The 19,253-nt window shown below is 46.5% G+C and overlaps 1 protein-coding gene and 1 pseudogene across 3 annotated transcripts in view; both read right to left on the reverse strand.

The window, feature by feature from the left end:
- LOC133130146 (tripartite motif-containing protein 16-like) overlaps positions 1 to 3,862 on the reverse strand; it is a 75,143-nt gene extending 71,281 nt beyond the window's left edge. For all 3 annotated transcript variants that reach the window (XM_061244452.1, XM_061244454.1, XM_061244453.1), the window contains exons 1-4: positions 3,757 to 3,862; positions 2,433 to 3,569; positions 1,996 to 2,091; positions 110 to 343 (exon numbers count right to left, since the gene is read on the reverse strand). In XM_061244452.1, the coding sequence (XP_061100436.1) occupies positions 110 to 343; positions 1,996 to 2,091; positions 2,433 to 3,023 (921 nt within the window). In that variant the 5' untranslated portion in view covers positions 3,024 to 3,569; positions 3,757 to 3,862. The remainder of the gene's footprint in view (positions 1 to 109; positions 344 to 1,995; positions 2,092 to 2,432; positions 3,570 to 3,756) is intronic.
- LOC133130139 (NLR family CARD domain-containing protein 3-like) overlaps positions 1 to 19,253 on the reverse strand; it is a 121,020-nt pseudogene that overhangs the window by 38,247 nt on the left and 63,520 nt on the right.

The raw sequence follows: 19,253 nt of genomic DNA on the forward strand, positions 1-19,253 counted from the left end.
ACAGACTCCTGTGCAGACACCAGGAGCAGATCTTTGTAAAAGAGGAACACACCTCACCATGTATGTACAGTGTACACAGTGCAGACTGTCAGAGAGCCAGTGATGTTACCTGGAGGAAATGGATGTGATCCTCTGTGTGTGAAAGCTGCTCCAGCTCAGCCTCTCTCCTCCTCAGCTCAGCAATCTCCTGCTCCAGTCGCTCCAGGAGTCCTTCAGCCCGACTCACTTCAGCCTTCTCCTGATCTCTGATCAGCTCTTTCACCTCAGAGAGCCTTCTCTCAATGGAGCTGATCAGCTCAGTAAAGATCCTCTCACTGTCCTCCACTGCTGTCTGTGCAGAGCGCTGTTAGGAGAAACAGAAGGAGGAGGGTTGTACATTTTAACTAGGCCTTTCACTCAGCTCTTACTGGGACCCCAGACAGCCTGTTCCCCACAGTGTGGCTCAGTGGGATTGAGCCCCACAGGGCTGGAAAGTGGCCCAACACTGGGCTCCTCGCTGGCTGACTGGAGGAGAGCCCTGACTGAGCCCTGAAATGGCTCTTCCATCAGCCAGCTGTTGTCTTCTCCTCTGCTCAGTACAAATGGTTGCATACTGGGGACCTAAAACACTTCACATGAAGTGGAGCAATATTTTTAGAGAAGACGATATATAACTATGACATATAACTTCCTTGTGATCGGAAGGCGATGCACCTGAACAGAAAACCGAACATCACCTGAAGCATAGTTTTGCACTCCGTTATGAAATCTTTTTGGTTGATCGTAACATGATTTAAAACCTATATAAAACGATGTGTGTACGTGATGTGTGTAGCTGAGCCTTAATCGCCACGATAAATTCTTGCAACGCGATGATAAGGCTTCTTGGTTTACAGGCTAACTTTCCCAACGACTGTTTTCTTTCTAAAAATACGTTTTATGAACAAAATAACAGTAGTTATCAAGACAAGACATTGTGGCAAGCAGCAGCAGGTAACAGCCATATAAAGAACTGAAAACAAAGCGCTAGCTCTTAACCCACAAGCTTCTGTTTACAACCCGGCCCCTGAAGTAGCCCGTTACCTAAAACTTCCCCCCTGCAACCTCTCCAGACACAAAATGACCTACCCACATAACAGCGCCCCCGCAGCAGCATCTGGTAAATGGTAAATGGTTCGCATTTATATAGCACCTTTATCAAAAGTGCTGTACAAATGACGCTTCTCATTCACCCATTAATACACACACTCACACACCAACGGCGATTGGCTGGGCAGGGGCACCTCAACACACCTAGGGCGGGATTGAACTGGCAAACGATTGACTGCCAGCCGACTGCTCTTACCGCCTGATCCAATGTCGCATTTCCCTCACAAATCCCTCAGTAACACAATACATAAAACTCACACAGCTAGGCCCGTTTAGTTTAATCAGCTGGAGGAGGAGGTACGTCCATAATAAGAATAAGTATATATAATACATATACTATTAATATAATATATATTATCCTGTAGATACGGGTCAGCACCATCAGAATGGAGAAACATTTTTATCTTAGTGACTTTGACCGTGGAATGATTGTTGTTGGCAGACAGGGTGGTTTGAGTATCTTAGAAACTGCTGATATCTTGGGATTTTCACGCGCACTATTCTCTAGAGTTTGCAAAGAATGGTGCAAAAAAGAATGAAAAATCCAGTGAGCAGCAGTTCTGCAGTCAGAAACGCCGTGTTAATGAGAGATGTCAGAGGAGAAGGGCCAGACTGGTCAACGCTGATAGGAAGGTGACAGTAACGCAAATAACCACACATTACAACAGTGGTATGTAGCATCATAACTTTAAGTGGATAGGCTACAGCAGTAGAAGTCCATAAAATATGTCTTATAAATACCTAATAAAGTGTATATATATATATATACACATAGATATATATTTTTTTTTTTGTCTGCCCTGACAGATTGGGGTGGGGCGGCGCCCTCTGTGCTCCTATTGACCAGCCGCACTGGTCAGTACTCACCTTGAGTGACTGCACAGCCTGTCTCAGATCCTGCAGCTCCTTCTCTCTCTCCTGGATTCCCTGCTGGAACTTACTCCGTGTCACCCCCAGCTGCTTCTGTGTCACAAATGACAATACAATGAAGAACTTTTCAACTACATTTTAATCTTCCATATGAAAATAAGAGAAAATATATGGCATACAGCAGGTCAGTGTGTAGAATTGTGCTGGTCTTATAGGTAAAGCTGTGTGTGTGTGTGTGTGTGTGTGTGTGTGTGTGTGTGTGTGTGTGTGTGTGAATTAGCGGCTCCATCACTGTGTTGTTCTATAACTTTTCAAAATGTATTAATCTTTGTAAAGTACGCAGGTAAAAGCCTACATATTGCAGTGATAAGCAAATGAAATGTCTATCGTCACTGTAAAAAAGCATTCATATTATTTTGAGTTTCAGTTCTTACCTGTTTCTCTGTCCTTTCTGCTGCAGCTGAGACTGTTTTATGGCCACTGTGTTCATCCATCACACACAGCAGACAGATACACTGCTGATCAGTACGACAGAACACTTCCAACAGTTTGTCATGATTAGAGCAGATCTTCTCCTGCAGGTTTCCAGTGGCTTTGACCAGTTTGTGTTTTTTAAAGGCAGGAGATTCATAGTGAGGCTGGAGGTGAATTTCACAGTAAGATGCCAGACATACCAGACAGGACTTGATGGCTTTGTGCTTTCTCCCAGTGCAGACATCACACGCCACGTCTCCAGGTCCAGCGTAACAGTGAGCAGGAGGAGCAGCTTGGAGTCCTGTCTTCTTCAGTTTCTCCACCACTTCAGCCAGCATGGTGTTTCTGCCCAGAACAGGCCTTGGGGTGAAGGTCTGTCTGCACTGGGGACAGCTGTAGACACCAATATGATCATCCTGATCCCAGCAGTCCTTAATACAGCCCATACAGTAACTGTGTCCACAGTGAATAGTCACTGGATCCTTCAGTATATCCAGACAGATTGAACAGCTGAACTGGTCCTGATCCACAGAGATATTGGCCTCAGCCATTTCACTGCTCACACTGACAGAGACAGAGTTTTTCTGTGGCTTTCTGACAGACACTGAGCTGAGTTTTGTTTTTGTGAAAGAGATTGAGTCAGGTTTCGTTTCTGTGAAACTGCGTCACAGAGAGAGTGGCAGAGACTTCCTGTTTGTGCAAATAGCTCTAGGAGGTGTGGTGTTGGACTGAGGCCAGGCTGAGCAGAGCAGGCTGAGCAGAGAGGGCAGATTCATGAGGAACTATTTAGTCTTATGGGTCAAAGGAAAGATTTACTGAAGGACTGTGTGGTTTGAATCCGTTTGTAGCTTCTTTATCAGTTGCTTAGATTCGTCCATTTTGCATTTAATTTTCCTTACCGTCTCCGTTAGCCATCCTGCTAAAACTCACTGCAGTCGCGCCGTGCCGTCCATGGATTACGTTGGCAGTTCGATGAAGCAGGTGCAGGTGAAGCTCTTACTGTAGCATCCCCACCGATAAATGGTCAAGACTTAAACTGATGGTTTTCTTGTTTTACTGAAATCCTTCCGTTGTCAACCAATAAACCACCGTAAGAGCTATAGGCAGAGCACAAACACAATGCATTAACTACCTAGCCAGTGTCATGAATTAACCTAGCATAACATTCGGTACCATTACGTGGTTTATGAACTTAGCACATGCAAGAAAGTTCTTATTACAGTCCAAAATCATTTCCAAAGACATTAACACATGTTAACCGTGTATTATTTCATGAACACTGACCTTGTGCCTCTTCGGCGGGTGCTAAAACAATTCAATATTTAACTTTAACTTTATCGCTATCTTTCTGTCTTTGTTAACATTACTGTTGCGTTCTCTTCTTCTCCTTTGTACGCGCTAGGAACTCGCTGGAGTAGGACACATTATTTCAACATAAAAGTCCTTCAAATAAGGCAGAATATAAGTAAATATTAATTCACCAAAAATAAAGGCAATAATTATAGCTCCTGACTTCTCAATAGTGCTGTGTTTTCTTTATAACTAATTCAGAAATTGGGTCCTTTACACAGGCCCTTAACCCTGCATTGCCCCAGGGGAGGATTGTCTCCTGCTTAATCTAAATCAACTGTAAGTCACTTTGGATAAAAGCATCAGCCAAATGATATGCAATGTAATGTAGTGTATTGTGAGCAGTAAAGGCCTGTATACACATGCATGGGATTTAATGTGGCTGCGTCTGATCTGAGTACCCAGTCAGACATGCACAGATATGTACAGAATAATATGAGTATTCAGGTATTTTGTTGAGCGTATTATTCATGGAAAGAATGAGCTCTGTGAACAATGAAAATGCACAGTGGTCTCAGGTTGTATGTCCAATAATGTTGAAGAAAAGAATAAGATTAAATGTACATTTTGAAGAATAATCATTTTCACATGTAAGGCCTCTGGGGTATTCTGTGACTTTACAAGCAGCTGTGGAGTCACTTCAGGTTTATTTTCTTGCTTAAAACTCACAAACTTGCAAATGGTTGCAGGTGATCTGAAATTTCTCTATTTGAAATATTCTTCCTTGTACACAAACACTGACTGGGCCGATCATAAACAGTGCTAATCTATTCCTGCCAAACGGCAGGTGACACCCCTGCAGAAATGACTATTCTGCTTTTCAGAGAGAGATTGAGAGAGAAAGAGATTTTATAGATTTAAAAGAAGGTATTTGCAGAGGTACAATAACAATAACCTTCAATTCATAACGATGTCCCTAAAAGAACATTCAAACGGACACAAAATCTATAATAATTTGAACAGTAATACAGTGATAATAGCACTAAATAATACCTGAAATTCTGTCCTGCCATGAGCCACAGAGCAGCACCTGGCTCTTATCCAAATTTACCATAGAGGAAGAGGCCGACTCTTAGGTCTGCTCAAGGACCTTGCTCAAGTAAATCCACCAGTAAGTAAATCCTCCTTCCACCAGTGAAGCAGTTTGTGTGTAAGTTGGGAGGTGTGTATGCATGAAAAACGGTCACTGTGTGCAAGTATGCGTGTTAGGATGTAAGAATGTAAAACAGTCGCTCTCTATGAGTATATAAGCATTTAAACAGTCGCTGTCTGTAAGTATGTGTAAGTACATAAGCATGGTAAACAGTTGCTGTGTGTAAGTATGTAAGCATGGAAAACAGTTGCTGTGTGTAAGTACGTGTGTAAGTATGTAAGCATGTAAAACAGTAGCTGTGTATAAGTATGTGTGTAAGTATGTAAGCATGTAGAACAGTGGCTGTGTATAAGTATGTGTGTAAGTATGTAAGCATGTAGTCCTCCCTCCCTCCTGATTTACCCCGCCCCCCCCCCTTCTGATACCCCTATCCCTGTCTACCCCCCCCCCCCCCCCCAAAAAAAAAAAAAAAAAAAAAAAAAATTGCACTTACGATGACGACTATATGTTTAGAACAGCAGTCCAGGTGTATTTTCCTAGTTCTGGATGTGATGCTTTGACTTGTGGTAGAACCTATGCACTTGTAAGTCGCTTTGGATTAAAAGCGTCTGCCAAATGACTAAAATGTAAATGTCAATGTAAAACAGTGGCTGTGTATAAGTATGTGTGTAAGTATGTAAGCATGTAAAACAGTGGCTGTGTATAAGTATGTGTGTAAGTATGTAAGCATGTGAAACAGTGGCTGTGTATAAGTATGTGTGTAAGTATGTAAGCATGTAAAATGGTCTCTGTGTGTCAGTTCCTATGTGTCCTTGCTAGACTTCATACTTCTTGCTGCTCTTCTCACCCACTCCCCAAATTCACCCACTCTGCAAAATACAAAAACAACAATTATACCTCAACGAGTGATTGTATATTACTACATTACATTACATTACATTATTGGCATTTGGCAGACGCTCTTATCCAGAGCGACGTACAACAAAGTGCATACCCATAACCAGGGATAAGTTCGCTGAAAGACCCTAGAGGTAAGTACAATTTCAACTGCTACATAGTCCATGGCTGGGTGTGCAAATCTGCATTGACAAAAACAATCCCTCTGTTACGCTGAAGTCTATGTAAGGTTGGTGTGCATGTAACTGACTTTAAATCAAACATGCCATACACTGTTTAAAAGCTTATACTGCTCTCTACTATCCAATAGGGAGCTTGTTTGAAGGGGTGAAGCCCCTTTTTGAAGTGCAGAGGGAAACAGGGCTCTATTTTCCAGACTCACTGTCGCATGGGTGCAGTCAATAGCGTGTGGCGGGGGCACACTGGGCGTGGTGATGTAATTCTGGTGTATTCATGACCAGAGGTGAGGACTGACAGCTGAAACCTTGTGGAGCAGCTGGGAAACGAGCTGGATTATGCTGAATCAGTGGGTGTGTTGCAGCTGGACTCACAGCCAATCAAATGTCCTCTTTTCATTCCCTTTAAGAGCCGTGAGCTTTGTGCAGGACATAGGACCAATTTCCATATTATAGGACTGCCGTGGAGGACACGGAAGATCCTATCCTCAGGATATACTAATCAGAGGTCTCCCCCAAGACGTTATTCTTTTGTGGCAGAGTTGGGCGGTCCACGTTTTCCTATCGCATGACCCACATATTTGAATTTTATTTTTAGGCTAAGGATGTGCCCTCCAGACAACACAATAACAGGACTTGTTGTTTGTTGTCTCTCTGATTTTGAGCACTACCAGATTATGTTATATTAGCCTGGGATGAGATAACTAATGCAGGTAATGCATGTAGCTTGCAGTAGTGGCACAAATTGTGAACACATCCTTTTTGCTCAACACACATTTTCTCACACGAAGAGGTTCTTTAATTATTATAACTTGGAAAAATGATTGTGACTTTAAAACATTACACGAGGTCACTGGACTGAACTGTAGGTTGTTTCCAGTAGGTTTCTGTGCAGTCTACAGTACCTCACCTTCATTTGGTTTCTGTTTTTATATTCCATTTGATTGTTTAGCTTGTGTGTTATGTTGCACCACATGTCCCAGAAATCAAAGTTGTGTGCCTGTGTGTGTGTTTACATGCATGTGTGGATGTACAGTATGTGTGTGAAGTGTGCATGTGTGTGTGTGTGTGTGTGTGTGTATGTGTCTGTGTGCGTGTGTGCGTGTCTGTGTGTGTGTCTGTGTGCAGGCACGTGTGTGTGCGTGTGTGTGTGCATGCATGTCTGCCTGTATGTGTGTTTGTATGTGTGTGTGTATGCATGTGTGCCTGCATGGCTGTGTGTGTGAGTGTGCGTGTGTTACGACCCAGGTTGGCGATCCGCTCTGGGTTTTTCTCTCTGCTCGTGTTCTGATTGCAGGAACGGAAAGGTGGGCGGAGCTAAGGAGAACTGAGCCAGCGCTGATTGTTGGATTGGACGCACCTGGAAGCTGGGGGCTTAAAAGCACAGCTTCACCATTCTGGAGGGAGCTCACGTTAGCTCATGGCTGCACGGCGAATGCTCCTTCCTCGCGCTGGCATTGTGGTTTATGTTTGGTTGTTGGCTTGGACACTTGTTAAGTAGGCCTGTGTTTGGTTGTTGGCTTTTGCACTTGTCCAAAAGGCCTGTATTTGGTTGTGTGGTTGGACACTTGTTTAAAAGGCTTACATAAGTCTTCATAAAAGAAGGTCATTAATAAATATCTGTAAATTCCTTCACCTTGTTGTTGCGGTCCATTTTATTTTACGGCCAAATCGAGCCGGGATCCGTTCCGTCAGTGTCGTGTAAGTTGATGTTCTGGGCGTTTGGCTGGCAGCGGTAGGAGTCAGGCGATCGAAGGTTGTTTGGCGTATATTAGGAAGTAGGATAGGGTGCCCAGAAGAGGCGGCCAGGGGGCGCTACCTTCTGGTGAACGAATTAGCTTCACACTGGTGTAAGGGCTCACGCTTAATCTACCTACCGCCGGGCGCTGGTTTAAATGGTGCAGGGTGAAAGAGGTCTGGCTGTTTAAATGGTGCAGGGTGAGATAGGTCTGGCTGTTTAAATGGTGCAGGGTGAGATAGGTCTGGCTGTTTAAATGGTGCAGGGTGAGAGAGGTCTGGCTGTTTAAATGGTGCAGGGTGAGAGAGGTCTGGCTGTTTAAATGGTGCAGGGTGAGAGAGGTCTGGCTGTTTAAATGGTGCAGGGTGAGATAGGTCTGGCTGTTTAAATGGTGCAGGGTGAGATAGGTCTGGCTGTTTAAATGGTGCAGGGTGAGATAGGTCTGGCTGTTTAAATGGTGCAGGGTGAGATAGGTCTGGCTGTTTAAATGGTGCAGGGTGAGAGAGGTCTGGCTGTTTAAATGGTGCAGGGTGAGAGAGGTCTGGCTGTTTAAATGGTGCAGGGTGAGAGAGGTCTGGCTGTTTAAATGGTGCAGGGTGAGGTAGGTCTGGCTGTTTAAATGGTGCAGGGTGAGAGAGGTCTGGCTGTTTAAATGGTGCAGGGTGAGATAGGGCTGGCTGTTTAAATGGTGCAGGGTGAGATAGGTCTGGCTGTTTAAATGGTGCAGGGTGAGATAGGTCTGGCTGTTTAAATGGTGCAGGGTGAGAGAGGTCTGGCTGTTTAAATGGTGCAGGGTGAGAGAGGTCTGGCTGTTTAAATGGTGCAGGGTGAGAGAGGTCTGGCTGTTTAAATGGTGCAGGGTGAGATAGGGCTGGCTGTTTAAATGGTGCAGGGTGAGAGAGGTCTGGCTGTTTAAATGGTGCAGGGTGAGAGAGGTCTGGCTGTTTAAATGGTGCAGGGTGAGATAGGTCTGGCTGTTTAAATGGTGCAGGGTGAGAGAGGTCTGGCTGTTTAAATGGTGCAGGGTGAAAGAGGTCTGGCTGTTTAAATGGTGCAGGGTGAGATAGGGCTGGCTGTCTGGCCTTCAATCGCTTGCTCCATTCGTTTTCCGTCGTCAGTCCGTTGTTCAAAGTATTTTACTTAAGGTGACGCGCGGTAGTGTTGTCATAACTGGAAAAAATTCTTAATTCGGCCGTCTGAGTCTTTGTTGGGGAATTTCGTTAAAGACGAGTTGCTGCTGTTGGCCTGTTATTGGGGTGAAGTCAGCGAGGTCGCAGATAAAAGGGTTGCCGAACAAAAGAACGCAGTCTTTTTAAAACTGATAAAATGTCTCAATTAAGCGAGTTGGAGTTTAAATTGAAGCTTGCTGAGTTAGAAAGCAAGAAAAAAATTGAACTCGCTAAAATCAAATCAAATGAGGCTATCAAAGAAAAAGCACTAGCGTTAGCCGAAGAGAAATTTAAAAGTGAAGAATCGTACCGGGAACAACGTTTGAGCATGGTTGCGGACGGTAAGCTGGATTCTTCAGTGTTGTCGGATGCTGAGGTTTCCCGAGTGCCGGGCATTAACTCATTGGGGCATAACTTGCGGCTAATCCCAAAATTCTCAGAAAAAGATCCTGACACGTTCTTCGTGTTGTTTGAGCGAATTGCGGACTCCCAGTCCAGGCGCTCGTCATTTCCCGCCTGGATTACTGCAACTCCCTCCTAGCCGGTCTCCCAGCGTGTGCCATCAAGCCCCTCCAGCTGGTCCAGAATGCTGCAGCCCGCCTGATCACCAGTCAGCCCAGGTCGGCTCATGTCACCCCGCTTCTCATTGGCCTCCACTGGCTTCCTATTGCCGCACGCATCCGTTTCAAGGCCCTAGTGTTGGCATTTCAGGCTGCTAAGGGGACTGCCCCACCTTACATACAATCCCTGATCACTCCCTACTCCCCAGCTAGACCACTCCGGTCTGCCAGCTCTGGTCGCCTTACGGTTCCCTCTCTACGTGCACCTGGCGGTCGAGCTGCACGTTCACGCCTGTTTTCCATTCTGGTTCCTCAGTGGTGGAATGACTTGCCTACCACTGTCAGAACAGCAGAATCCCTCCCCCTATTTCGACGCAGACTCAAAACCCACCTTTTCAAACTCTACCTTTGTCCTCCCTCCTGATTTCCCCTGCCCCTCCTTTCTGATATCCCTATCCTTGTCTAACCCCCCCCCCCCCCCCCCCCAAAAAAAAAAAAAAAAAATGCATTTCTGATGACAACTATGTTTAGAACAGCATTTCCTGTGTATTTTGCTAGTTTCTGGATGTGATGCTCTGACTTATGGTAGAACCTATGCACTTGTAAGTCACTTTGGATTAAAAGCGTCTGCCAAATGACTAAAATGTAAATGTAAAATGTAAATGCAGAACTGGCCTGAGGAGGAACAGGTTATTATGTTGCAGTCGGTGCTGGTCGGGAAAGCACAGGAAGCGTATGCGGCATTGACTATTGAACAAGCTCGTTCTTTTAGTACAATAAAATGAGATTGAGGGGCGACATGGCTCCGGCAGTAAGAGCAGTCATCTGGCAGTCGGAGGGTTGCTGGTTCGATCCCCCGCCTGGGCTGTGTCGAAGTGTCCCTGAGCAAGACACCTAACCCCCAAATGCTCCTGACGAGTTGGTCGGGGCCTTGCATGGCAGCCAATCGCCGTCGGTGTGTGAGTGTGTGTATGAATGGGTGAATGGAGAAGCATCAATTGTACAGCGCTTTGGATAAAGGCGCTATATAAATGCCTGCCATTTACCATTTACAATAAAGGAAGCAGTGTTGAAAGCCTATGAGCTTGTTCCCAGAGCGTATCGACAAAGGTTTCGGACCTGGAAACGCCGGGACAAACAATCGCATGTTGAGTTTGTTCGGGAGATGCTACTGCAGCTGACACGGTGGTGTGCAGCGGCTGGTGCAGATACGTACGTCAAACTCTGGGATTTAATTTCCCTCGAGCAGTTTAGAAGTTCTGTGTCTGACTCGGTCGCCACGTGCGTAACGGAGCGGAAAGCCCAAACCGCTTCCGAAGCTGCTACGTTAGCTGACGAGTTCATGCTGATCCGTAAGGATGGAGGGGGGAACTACAGACGAGGTCATTCTCAGCGTGATGGCTCTCGCCCTTCTAAACCGTTCCCTGGTCAATCTGGCAACCAAGAACAGTCAGTGTACAAAGTCAAAGATGTTACGGGGACTGATGGAAAGTTCGTTCCCACTAGAATATGTCACGTGTCATAACCGGGGGCACTGGTGGAATGAGTGCCCTGGTCCCCAAAGCCCCAAGGCTTATAGGTCGGGCTTTGTGTCAAAACCAGTAGGTCTGGTCTCTACCAATCGTTTTCCTCGTCCTTTCCGTGTGCCCAAGGTGGATACTGCAGACAAAACATCAGTTAATCCGAGGTGTAGTAAAAGCGCCGATTATTCTCCGTTTGTTTGGGAGGGGTTTGTGTCTCTGGGAATAGGGCCCAAGTGGGGTGTAAAAATATTGCGTGACACTGGGGCTTCGCAGTCCCTGGTTTTATCTAATGTTTTACCGTTCACTCCCGATTCGTACACTGGACACAGTGTGATTATTCGGAGTGTTACTGGCCATTCAACCGTGCCTCTGCATTATGTTTCCCTTTCCTCAGGGTTGGTGTCTGGGGATGTTGTCCTGGGGGTCTGTGACGAATTCCCAGTAGACGGTGTTTCCCTTATTTTGGGAAATGATTTGGCGGGTGATCAGGTATCGGTGCCCCTCCTGGTGGTGGAGAATCCTGTCGCCTGTGGGGAGGAGGACGAGCTTGGTCGTCAGTTCCCCGAAGTATTTTCCTCGTGTGTTTTTACCAGGTCAATGACTCGGTCTAATAAAGACAAAGCCAAATGTGATCACAGTGGAGACGAAGGTGCCTCGCTTTGTGACACGTTTCTCGCCGACCTGGATAATGCTTCACCCAGGTTTAACGCCGAAGGTGTTGAGGAAACAAAGGAGGCAGTGGTGCAGGAAACGGGGAATGTGGGTAAGGAAAATACGTCAGTTGATTGTGCTGACTTCGTTGTAAACGAGAAAATGTCCCCGGTAATGTTCCCGAAGGGGGAAAAAACGACGTTGCTCTGTTCGGTGTTTCAAAAGAAACTCTAATAAAAGAACAGTTGGCTGATGATTCCCTCCAAAGCCTGTGTGATCAGGCAGTTACAAAGGGTAAGTGTGAGACCCAATCAGGTTATTTCCTGCGGGACGGTGTGTTGTGTAGGAGGTGGGTGCCTCAGTTAGGGTCTGAAAAACAAGTCACCCAGGTGGTTGGTCCTTCCGTATATAGGGAGGCATTGTTACAGCTCTCTCACGATGGCACAGCTGGCCACTCTGGGGTTAGGAAAACCTGCGGCCGTCTACTCCGAAACCAAAAATAAAAAGGGAAGTAGCGGAATATATTAAAACGTGTCACACCTGTCAAACCGCTGGTAAACCTAATCAGACTATTCCCGTAGCCCCACTTTACCCCATACCGGCCGTTTCAAAACCATTTGAGTACCTGGTTGTGGATTGTGTTGGTCCTTTGCCACGCTCGTCCAGCGGGCGTTGTTATTTGTTGACGGTTATGTGCCGATCCACGCGTTATCCGGAAGCTTACCCCTTGCGTTCCATTACCACCAGATCTATATTAAAAGAGTTAACTGCTTTTATGTCTGTGTTTGGCATCCCCAAAGTCATTCAGTCGGACCAAGGTTAGAATTTCATGTCACGGCAGTTCGCGACTGTCATGAGGCAACTCAAAGTGCGCCACGGCGTTTCTAGCGCCTACCATCCACAGAGTCAGGGAGTGTTAGAAAGGTTTCATCAAACTCTGAAATCTCTTTTACGCTCTTATTGCGTTGAGTTGGGTCGTGACTGGGAGGAGGGTCTCCCGTGGCTATTGTTGGCCATTCGTGAAGTGGCTCAGGAAAGCACCGGTTTTTCACCAAACGAACTGGTGTTTGGACATGAAGTTCGGGGTCCGGTGGCCGCGGTTGCAGAGGAGTGGCCAGGAACGGAACCTCCGGAAAATGTGATTGATTATGTGGATGGTTTCCGGGGCCGATTGTATCGGGCTTGTGCTGCCGCACAGCGGGCGCTTGAAAAGGCACAGTCGAAAATGAAAAAATTGTTTAACCGCAAAACTAAACACCGAAGCTTTAAACTAGGGGATCAAGTTTTGGCTTTGTTGCCGCTGGACCATAGCCCGCTGCAAGCCAAATTTATGGGTCCATATGTCCTCGACAAACAACTTTCTGAGGTCAATTATCTTATCCGTACCCCGGATCGCCGAAAGAAAGTTCAGTTGTGCCATATAAATCTTTTAAAACCGTACTGTTCCCGAATTCCCGAACCTGCTGTACCCCCCGATATTCCTGTCTGTGCCAAGTCTGAGTCCACAGTTGTTCCTGTGTCTGCAGTCTGCAGTGTTGTGACATCTCCATTATCTCCTGTGAGGGAGCCCGTAGCTGAGGAGGGCTTCCAAATACCGGGAGAAGGTCTATTACGGGGCAGGTTGGAAAACTCTGCCTACTTGAGAACTTTAAAAAGTAAATTTGACTATTTAACTCAGCGTGACGATCTAGTCCAGTTGATTGGCTCGTATACCTGTTTGTTTCCCGATGCTCCTACGCGTACCAATGTACTTACTCATGACATTGAAGTGGTGGCGGAAAAACCAATCAAGCAACGTTTTTATCGGGTCCCGCTTCCAAAGAAAAAATCTGGATTCGGAAATCAAATATATGGTGAAAAACGGTATTGCCAAACCTGCTATCTCCGACTGGTCATCACCCTGTATATTGGTTAGCAAGTCTGAGGGGTCGTTTCGGTTTTGTACTGATTTTAGAAAGGTAAACGCAGTAACTAAATCTGACAACTTCCCGGTACCACGCATGGAGGACTGTGTGGACCAAGCAGCAGTCTTTGTAACAACTAGACCTTTTAAAAGGGTTTTGGGTTCCTCTTACCCCGCGAGCGCAGGAGATCGCTGCTTTTGTGACACCTGATGGTCTGTACGCATACTCAGTCATGCCGTTTGGTTTGAAAAATGCTCCCTCAACATTCCAAAGGCTTATGAATAGGGTTCTGGCGGGCTTGGAGGGATGTGCAGCGTATATGGATGACGTAGTGGTGTATAGTGACTCCTGGGAACAACATGTGGAACGTACTGAAAAATTGTTTCATCGTCTCGCTCGTGCCTCACTTACAGTAAACTCAGCAAAGTGTGAGTTTGCTAAGGCTACGGTAACGTATTTGGGTAAAGTGGTTGGACAAGGTCAAGTAAAACCCATAAAGGCCAAAATTGAAGCGATTGAAAAATTCCCAGCGCCTCAAAATAAAAAACGACTTATGAGGTTCTTGGGGATTGTGGGGTATTACCGCTCCTTTTGCAGGAATTTTTCCACGGTGGTGGCTCCCCTAACCAACTTGCTGCGCAAAAATACTCTGTTTGTGTGGGATGTCCTGTGTGATGAAGCATTCCAAACGGTAAAAACCTTGTTGTGTTGTGAACCGGTCCTGGCCGCTCCGCGTTTTGATAAGCCCTTTGTGCTACAGGTGGATGCCAGCGGTATTGGTGCCGGTGCCGTCCTACTGCAACAGGATGACCAGAACATTGAACATCCGGTGTGCTTCTTTTCCCGGAAGTTCAATAATTGTCAACAAAAAATATTCCGTTATAGAACAGGAAGCCCTGGCTTTGATTTGGGCCTTACAGCACTTTGGGGTGTATGTGGGTTTGGTGTCTGGTCCAATCGTGTATATACTGACCACAACCCTCTAGTCTTTTTACGGACTATGCAAAACCCGAATCAGCGGCTGATGCGCTGGTCTCTGCTCCTCCAAGCTCATAACTTGGAGATACGACATATCAAAGGCACTGCAAATGTCCTAGCGGGCGCGTTCAGTCGAGCGCCTGTTTAATGTAAATGAACATTTTCCCTTCATGCCCATCGAGTGGATTCAGCATTCCGTGAACAGTCCGTTCTCGATTTGTTCCTTGGCTCGTGTCCCTGTTCTCCATTGTCTCTCTCTCTCTTGTCTGTTTGTCTCCGCCTTGTTGGGTGCGCAACTGCAAGGATGGAGTTGGAGCTGGCGGTTGGAGAAACTTTGAAACAAAGGAGGCGTGGGGTAAGTAAGCGGGAATGAAAAGAAGTATTTTTGTTATTAGTTTTTGTAAATATTGTATATATAAATTTGATAAATGGTTTTGATGGACCACGGAGGCTCCGTCTTTGTGGCGGAGGTGTTACGACCCAGGTTGGCGATCCGCTCTGGGTTTCTCTGTCTCCTCGTGATCTGATTGCAGGAACGGAAAGGTGGGCGGAGCTAAGGAGAACTGAGCCAGCGCTGATTGTTGGATTGGACGCACCTGGAAGCTGGGGGTTTAAAAGCACAGCTTCACCATTCTGGAGGGAGCTCACGTTAGCTCATGGCTGCACGGCGAATGCTCCTTCCTCGTGCTGGCATTGTGGTTTATGTTTGGTTGTTGGCTCGGACACTTGTTAAGTAGGCCTGTGTTTGGTTGTTGGCTTTTACACTTGTCCAAAAGGTCTGTATTTGATTGTGTGCTTGGACACTTGTTTAAAAGGCTTGCGTAAGTCTTCATAAAAGAAGGTCATTAATAAATATCTGTAAATTCCTTCACCTTGTTGTTGCTGTCCATTTTATGTTATGGCCAAATCGAGCCTTAGGTCGTAACAGCATGTGTGTGTGTGTATGCATGTGTGCCTGTATGGGTGTGTGTGTGAGTGTGCGTGTGTGTGTGTGTATGCCTGTGTGCCTGTATGTATGTGTGTGTGTGTGTGTGTGCGTGTATGTGTGTGTTGCTGAAACGTCTAGCCATCTCTGCCAATGTACCGTCTAAAATGGCAAAAAACAGTCTTTTGCACTCCTCCTCACCGTGTTGCTCTTGGTGGCCGAGAGTCTCCTCGACCACGTAGTTTTGGAGAGCTTTAGGGGGCTGTCGCTGTCACTTTGGTGGAGGGGCCTCACAATCACTGCCCGTCTCGTTCCAAATTTTCATGACTTCTTCTTCAGATCTGAATCTTTGAACACAATCCGCCGCACTGTTAATGAGCTGCACTGCCGTCAGCAGGTCAGTGGGCTCAGCCTGCAGCATGCTGTTGGGTGGCTCCATTAGTCCAAGCACCTTGTGAGTCACTTTGGCCAAGAACAAAAAACACGGTTCTGTTACTGACTCATGGAGGCCTGAAGCCTCCATTTTCACCTCCGCAGTTGTTCTGGGATTTCTGATATCAGTCAAAAATTCAACAAGTGTGGTGTGTGATTTCAAAATGACTGATACTGTGTCCAAGTGCCCGGTCCAACGTTGCTTTTCAGCGTTGGGCCTTTATACTGTGCTGCTCCAGTAGGTTTACGAAGGAATTTGTACAGTAGATTGCAAAAAAGTCTGGGAATGCGTCCTCCGAGGACAGAGCAGGCACGATCACTAAGTGGAGTAGGTGATTAAAACAGTGAATGTAGGGGATCTCTCTCTGTAATTTATACTGAATGATCCTCTGCATGCCCCCATCCTTTCCCGACATCACGCTGGCCCCATCATAACACGGACTTAGTATTTTGCCTGTGTCAAGGCCGACATTTGTCAGCTCTTCCAGGACCAATTCAGCGAGTGACAGAGCCTCACCCCTGTCAGTGCTTAACATCGCCAGGAGGCGCTCTCTCACTTGGAATTCACCGTCAACATAACGGATCACAACGGAGACGTTCTCGTGACCCGTGGGGTCCTTTGTTCCAGCAACCTTGATGGTGTACCAAGACTCCCCGACATCCCTGACTATTTCCTCCGTTACCATCGTAGCCATCAGTTCAGTGACTTCGTTTTGTATGTCATGAGATGTGTATGTAGCATTTCTAGGGATGCTACTGTAAACCCGAGCCCATTCTTTATTCTGTTTCAAGGTATAACCAAAAAGCGACAGGAAAAGCCCACACCCCGTTTCATTCCGGCTGTCTATGGCATCAATTGAACCCCTCAATGGCAATTCATTTAATACAAGGAATGTAATTGCGTCCACAATCCCAGCCACATACACGGTTTCGTGAGAGCTGTTCAGAATTGACCAGAGTGGAAATTTCGCCGCCTGTTGGAGATCGCAACTCTCTCTCTTTCCACATAGCCACACACAATAGGTGCTCTTGGCATGTCTGCCAAACCCCTTAGCCCTGTCTGTAGCATGTTTCCAATTGGTATAGCCCACAGTTGTGAAAGCTGAACTGTTGCCTCCAAATTTTCTCCAAGGAAAACAAAATGCAGCATCTGCTTCCACTGAATATTCCAACCAATCCCTGTCCCTGAACCAAGTGCCTCCAAATGATCGGAAACAGTCATTTTTGTTCAGTTGTCTCTTCGGATATTGCTCTCTTGGCCAAGGTCGCCAGGCTGAAGCCTCACATTAGCACTGTTAGCAACAGCTCTCTCATTAGCAGGGCTCCCAGGAGTGAGTGACAGCGTCACTCTCCCACAGCTGTTGGTGTGCTGGTGTCAGTTGTTGCTTTGCTTGGTCCAGGGTCCTCTGATGTAGATCCTCTTGAAACTGAAACTCCCTTTGTAACCCGTTTTCGGATATCCATTTTAAAACCGTACAGCTAGACTAGTGCTAGGTCATAATGACAGAGTATGAGACTGCGCGAACGTTAACTCAACTCCACACAAAATGTAACACTTTTTGGAGCTAGCTCCCATCACCCCAACAACCAATGAAATTGATTTGCAAATGTAGGTTAAACTGTTACTTTGGATCTAAGTACTGAGTTGGATTGAGTTGGGCAATTAATGTTTTGAATTAGAAATTTTTATTCATAACAAAGTTAATTAATCTTCACAAAGGGGGCGGGGAGTGTCGCCGGGCCTGTGTATATCAGGTCTGCAAGCTGACACATTTTGTTTGTTTTTTTAGTTTTAGTGGCTAAATGCTTCCCCCTGTTGGACATTATATAAATAACTGAAACACCAATCCAAAACTAAGACAGGATAATATTATCCTGCTCAGGGGAATGTTGTTGGAATGTCTAAAATGGCAGTTTTGTGTAAAATAAGTACAGCAATGATCCCCTCACCTTTTATTTGGACCAGATTTTGTTTGAAGGGAGTTTGGAGGCAGAAAGATCCACGGCACAGACAGACACACAGCTGCACAGATCTTATTGTGGTCACACTGGGGCTTGAACCACCAACCTTCCGGGTCTCAGTGAAGCACCTTAGTCACTTGGGCAGAAATAACACCAAGATATCTTGCCTGGTCATTGAGCCAGGCAGGAACCAGAGCAGCAGGATGGAAACTTGTGCGATTGCTGTTTTCTGTGTTATTTAGCAGTGCAACCAGGTGTACCATGTTGTTTTCTGTGTTATTTAGGAATGGAACCAGGTGTACCATGTTGTTTTCTGTGTTATTTAGGAATGGAACCAGGTGTACCATGTTGTTTTCTGTGTTATTTAGGAATGCAACCAGGTGTACCATGTTGTTTTCTGTGTTATTTAGGAATGCAGCCAGGTGTACCATGTTGTTTTCTGTGTTATTTAGGAATGCAACCAGGTGTACCATGTTTTTTTCCACATTATTTAGGAATGCAACTCGGTGTACTGTTGGATACAAATCTGCAACACAATAACAGCTCTGCACAAGTGAGAGTTCAACAGCTTTATACAATATGCATATCGGTGTTTAAGGGGCGTAGCCCAGCTGTTTCATGTGACACTGATGAGACAGTGTTTCAGGGGCGTAGCCCAGCTGTTTCATGTGACACTGATGAGACAGTGTTTAAGGGGCGTAGCCCAGCTGTTTCATGTGACACTGATGAGACAGTGTTTCAGGGGCGTAGCCCAGCTGTTTTATGTGACACTGATGAGACGGTGTTTAAGGGGCGTAGCCCAGCTGTTTCATGTAACACTGATGAGACGGTGTTTAAGGGGCGTAGCCCAGCTGTTTCATGTGACACTGATGAGACGGTGTTTAAGGGGCGTAGCCCAGCTGTTCCATGTGACACTGATGAGACGGTGTTTAAGGGGCGGACGCGAGAGAGACGGGGGTGAATGTTGACGTTGGTTTTTTTAGACAGTTTGGTCATTTTGTCGTTTGGTATGAGTGCTTTTGGTTAATGTTCCTTTGTTCTCCTCCTCTTGGGTTTGGGCAGCGGTCCTCCGAGGTTGCGGTGGCTGGCGTGGCTGTGAACCCGGACAGGAGCAGCGCTGCACGGAGAGACGTTTGGAGCGAGCTGCGCCGGGACAGAGCCGCAGAACGTCGCGGGAGTCGGGGGAGGAGCGGTGCCGTGCAGGACCGGGCCGGTCTGAAGGACGCTGCGCTGTTCCACTGGGACAACATTGTGAGGGGAGACGGCAGGCCCTGATGAGGGCGGACGAACTCTCCGTCTCCCGCTCTACTGAACAATAAAGCCACATCCAGCACCGGGGCCGGCGCCGACTCGCTCCCCAGCGGCTAGGCACAGCCGGGGCTCTTCTCCCGGAACCCAACTTCCGTGCAGCGGCCAGCAGAAC

This window comes from Conger conger, chromosome 6 (genome assembly GCF_963514075.1).
Source record: "Conger conger chromosome 6, fConCon1.1, whole genome shotgun sequence".
NCBI classification, from domain to species: domain Eukaryota; kingdom Metazoa; phylum Chordata; class Actinopteri; order Anguilliformes; family Congridae; genus Conger; species Conger conger.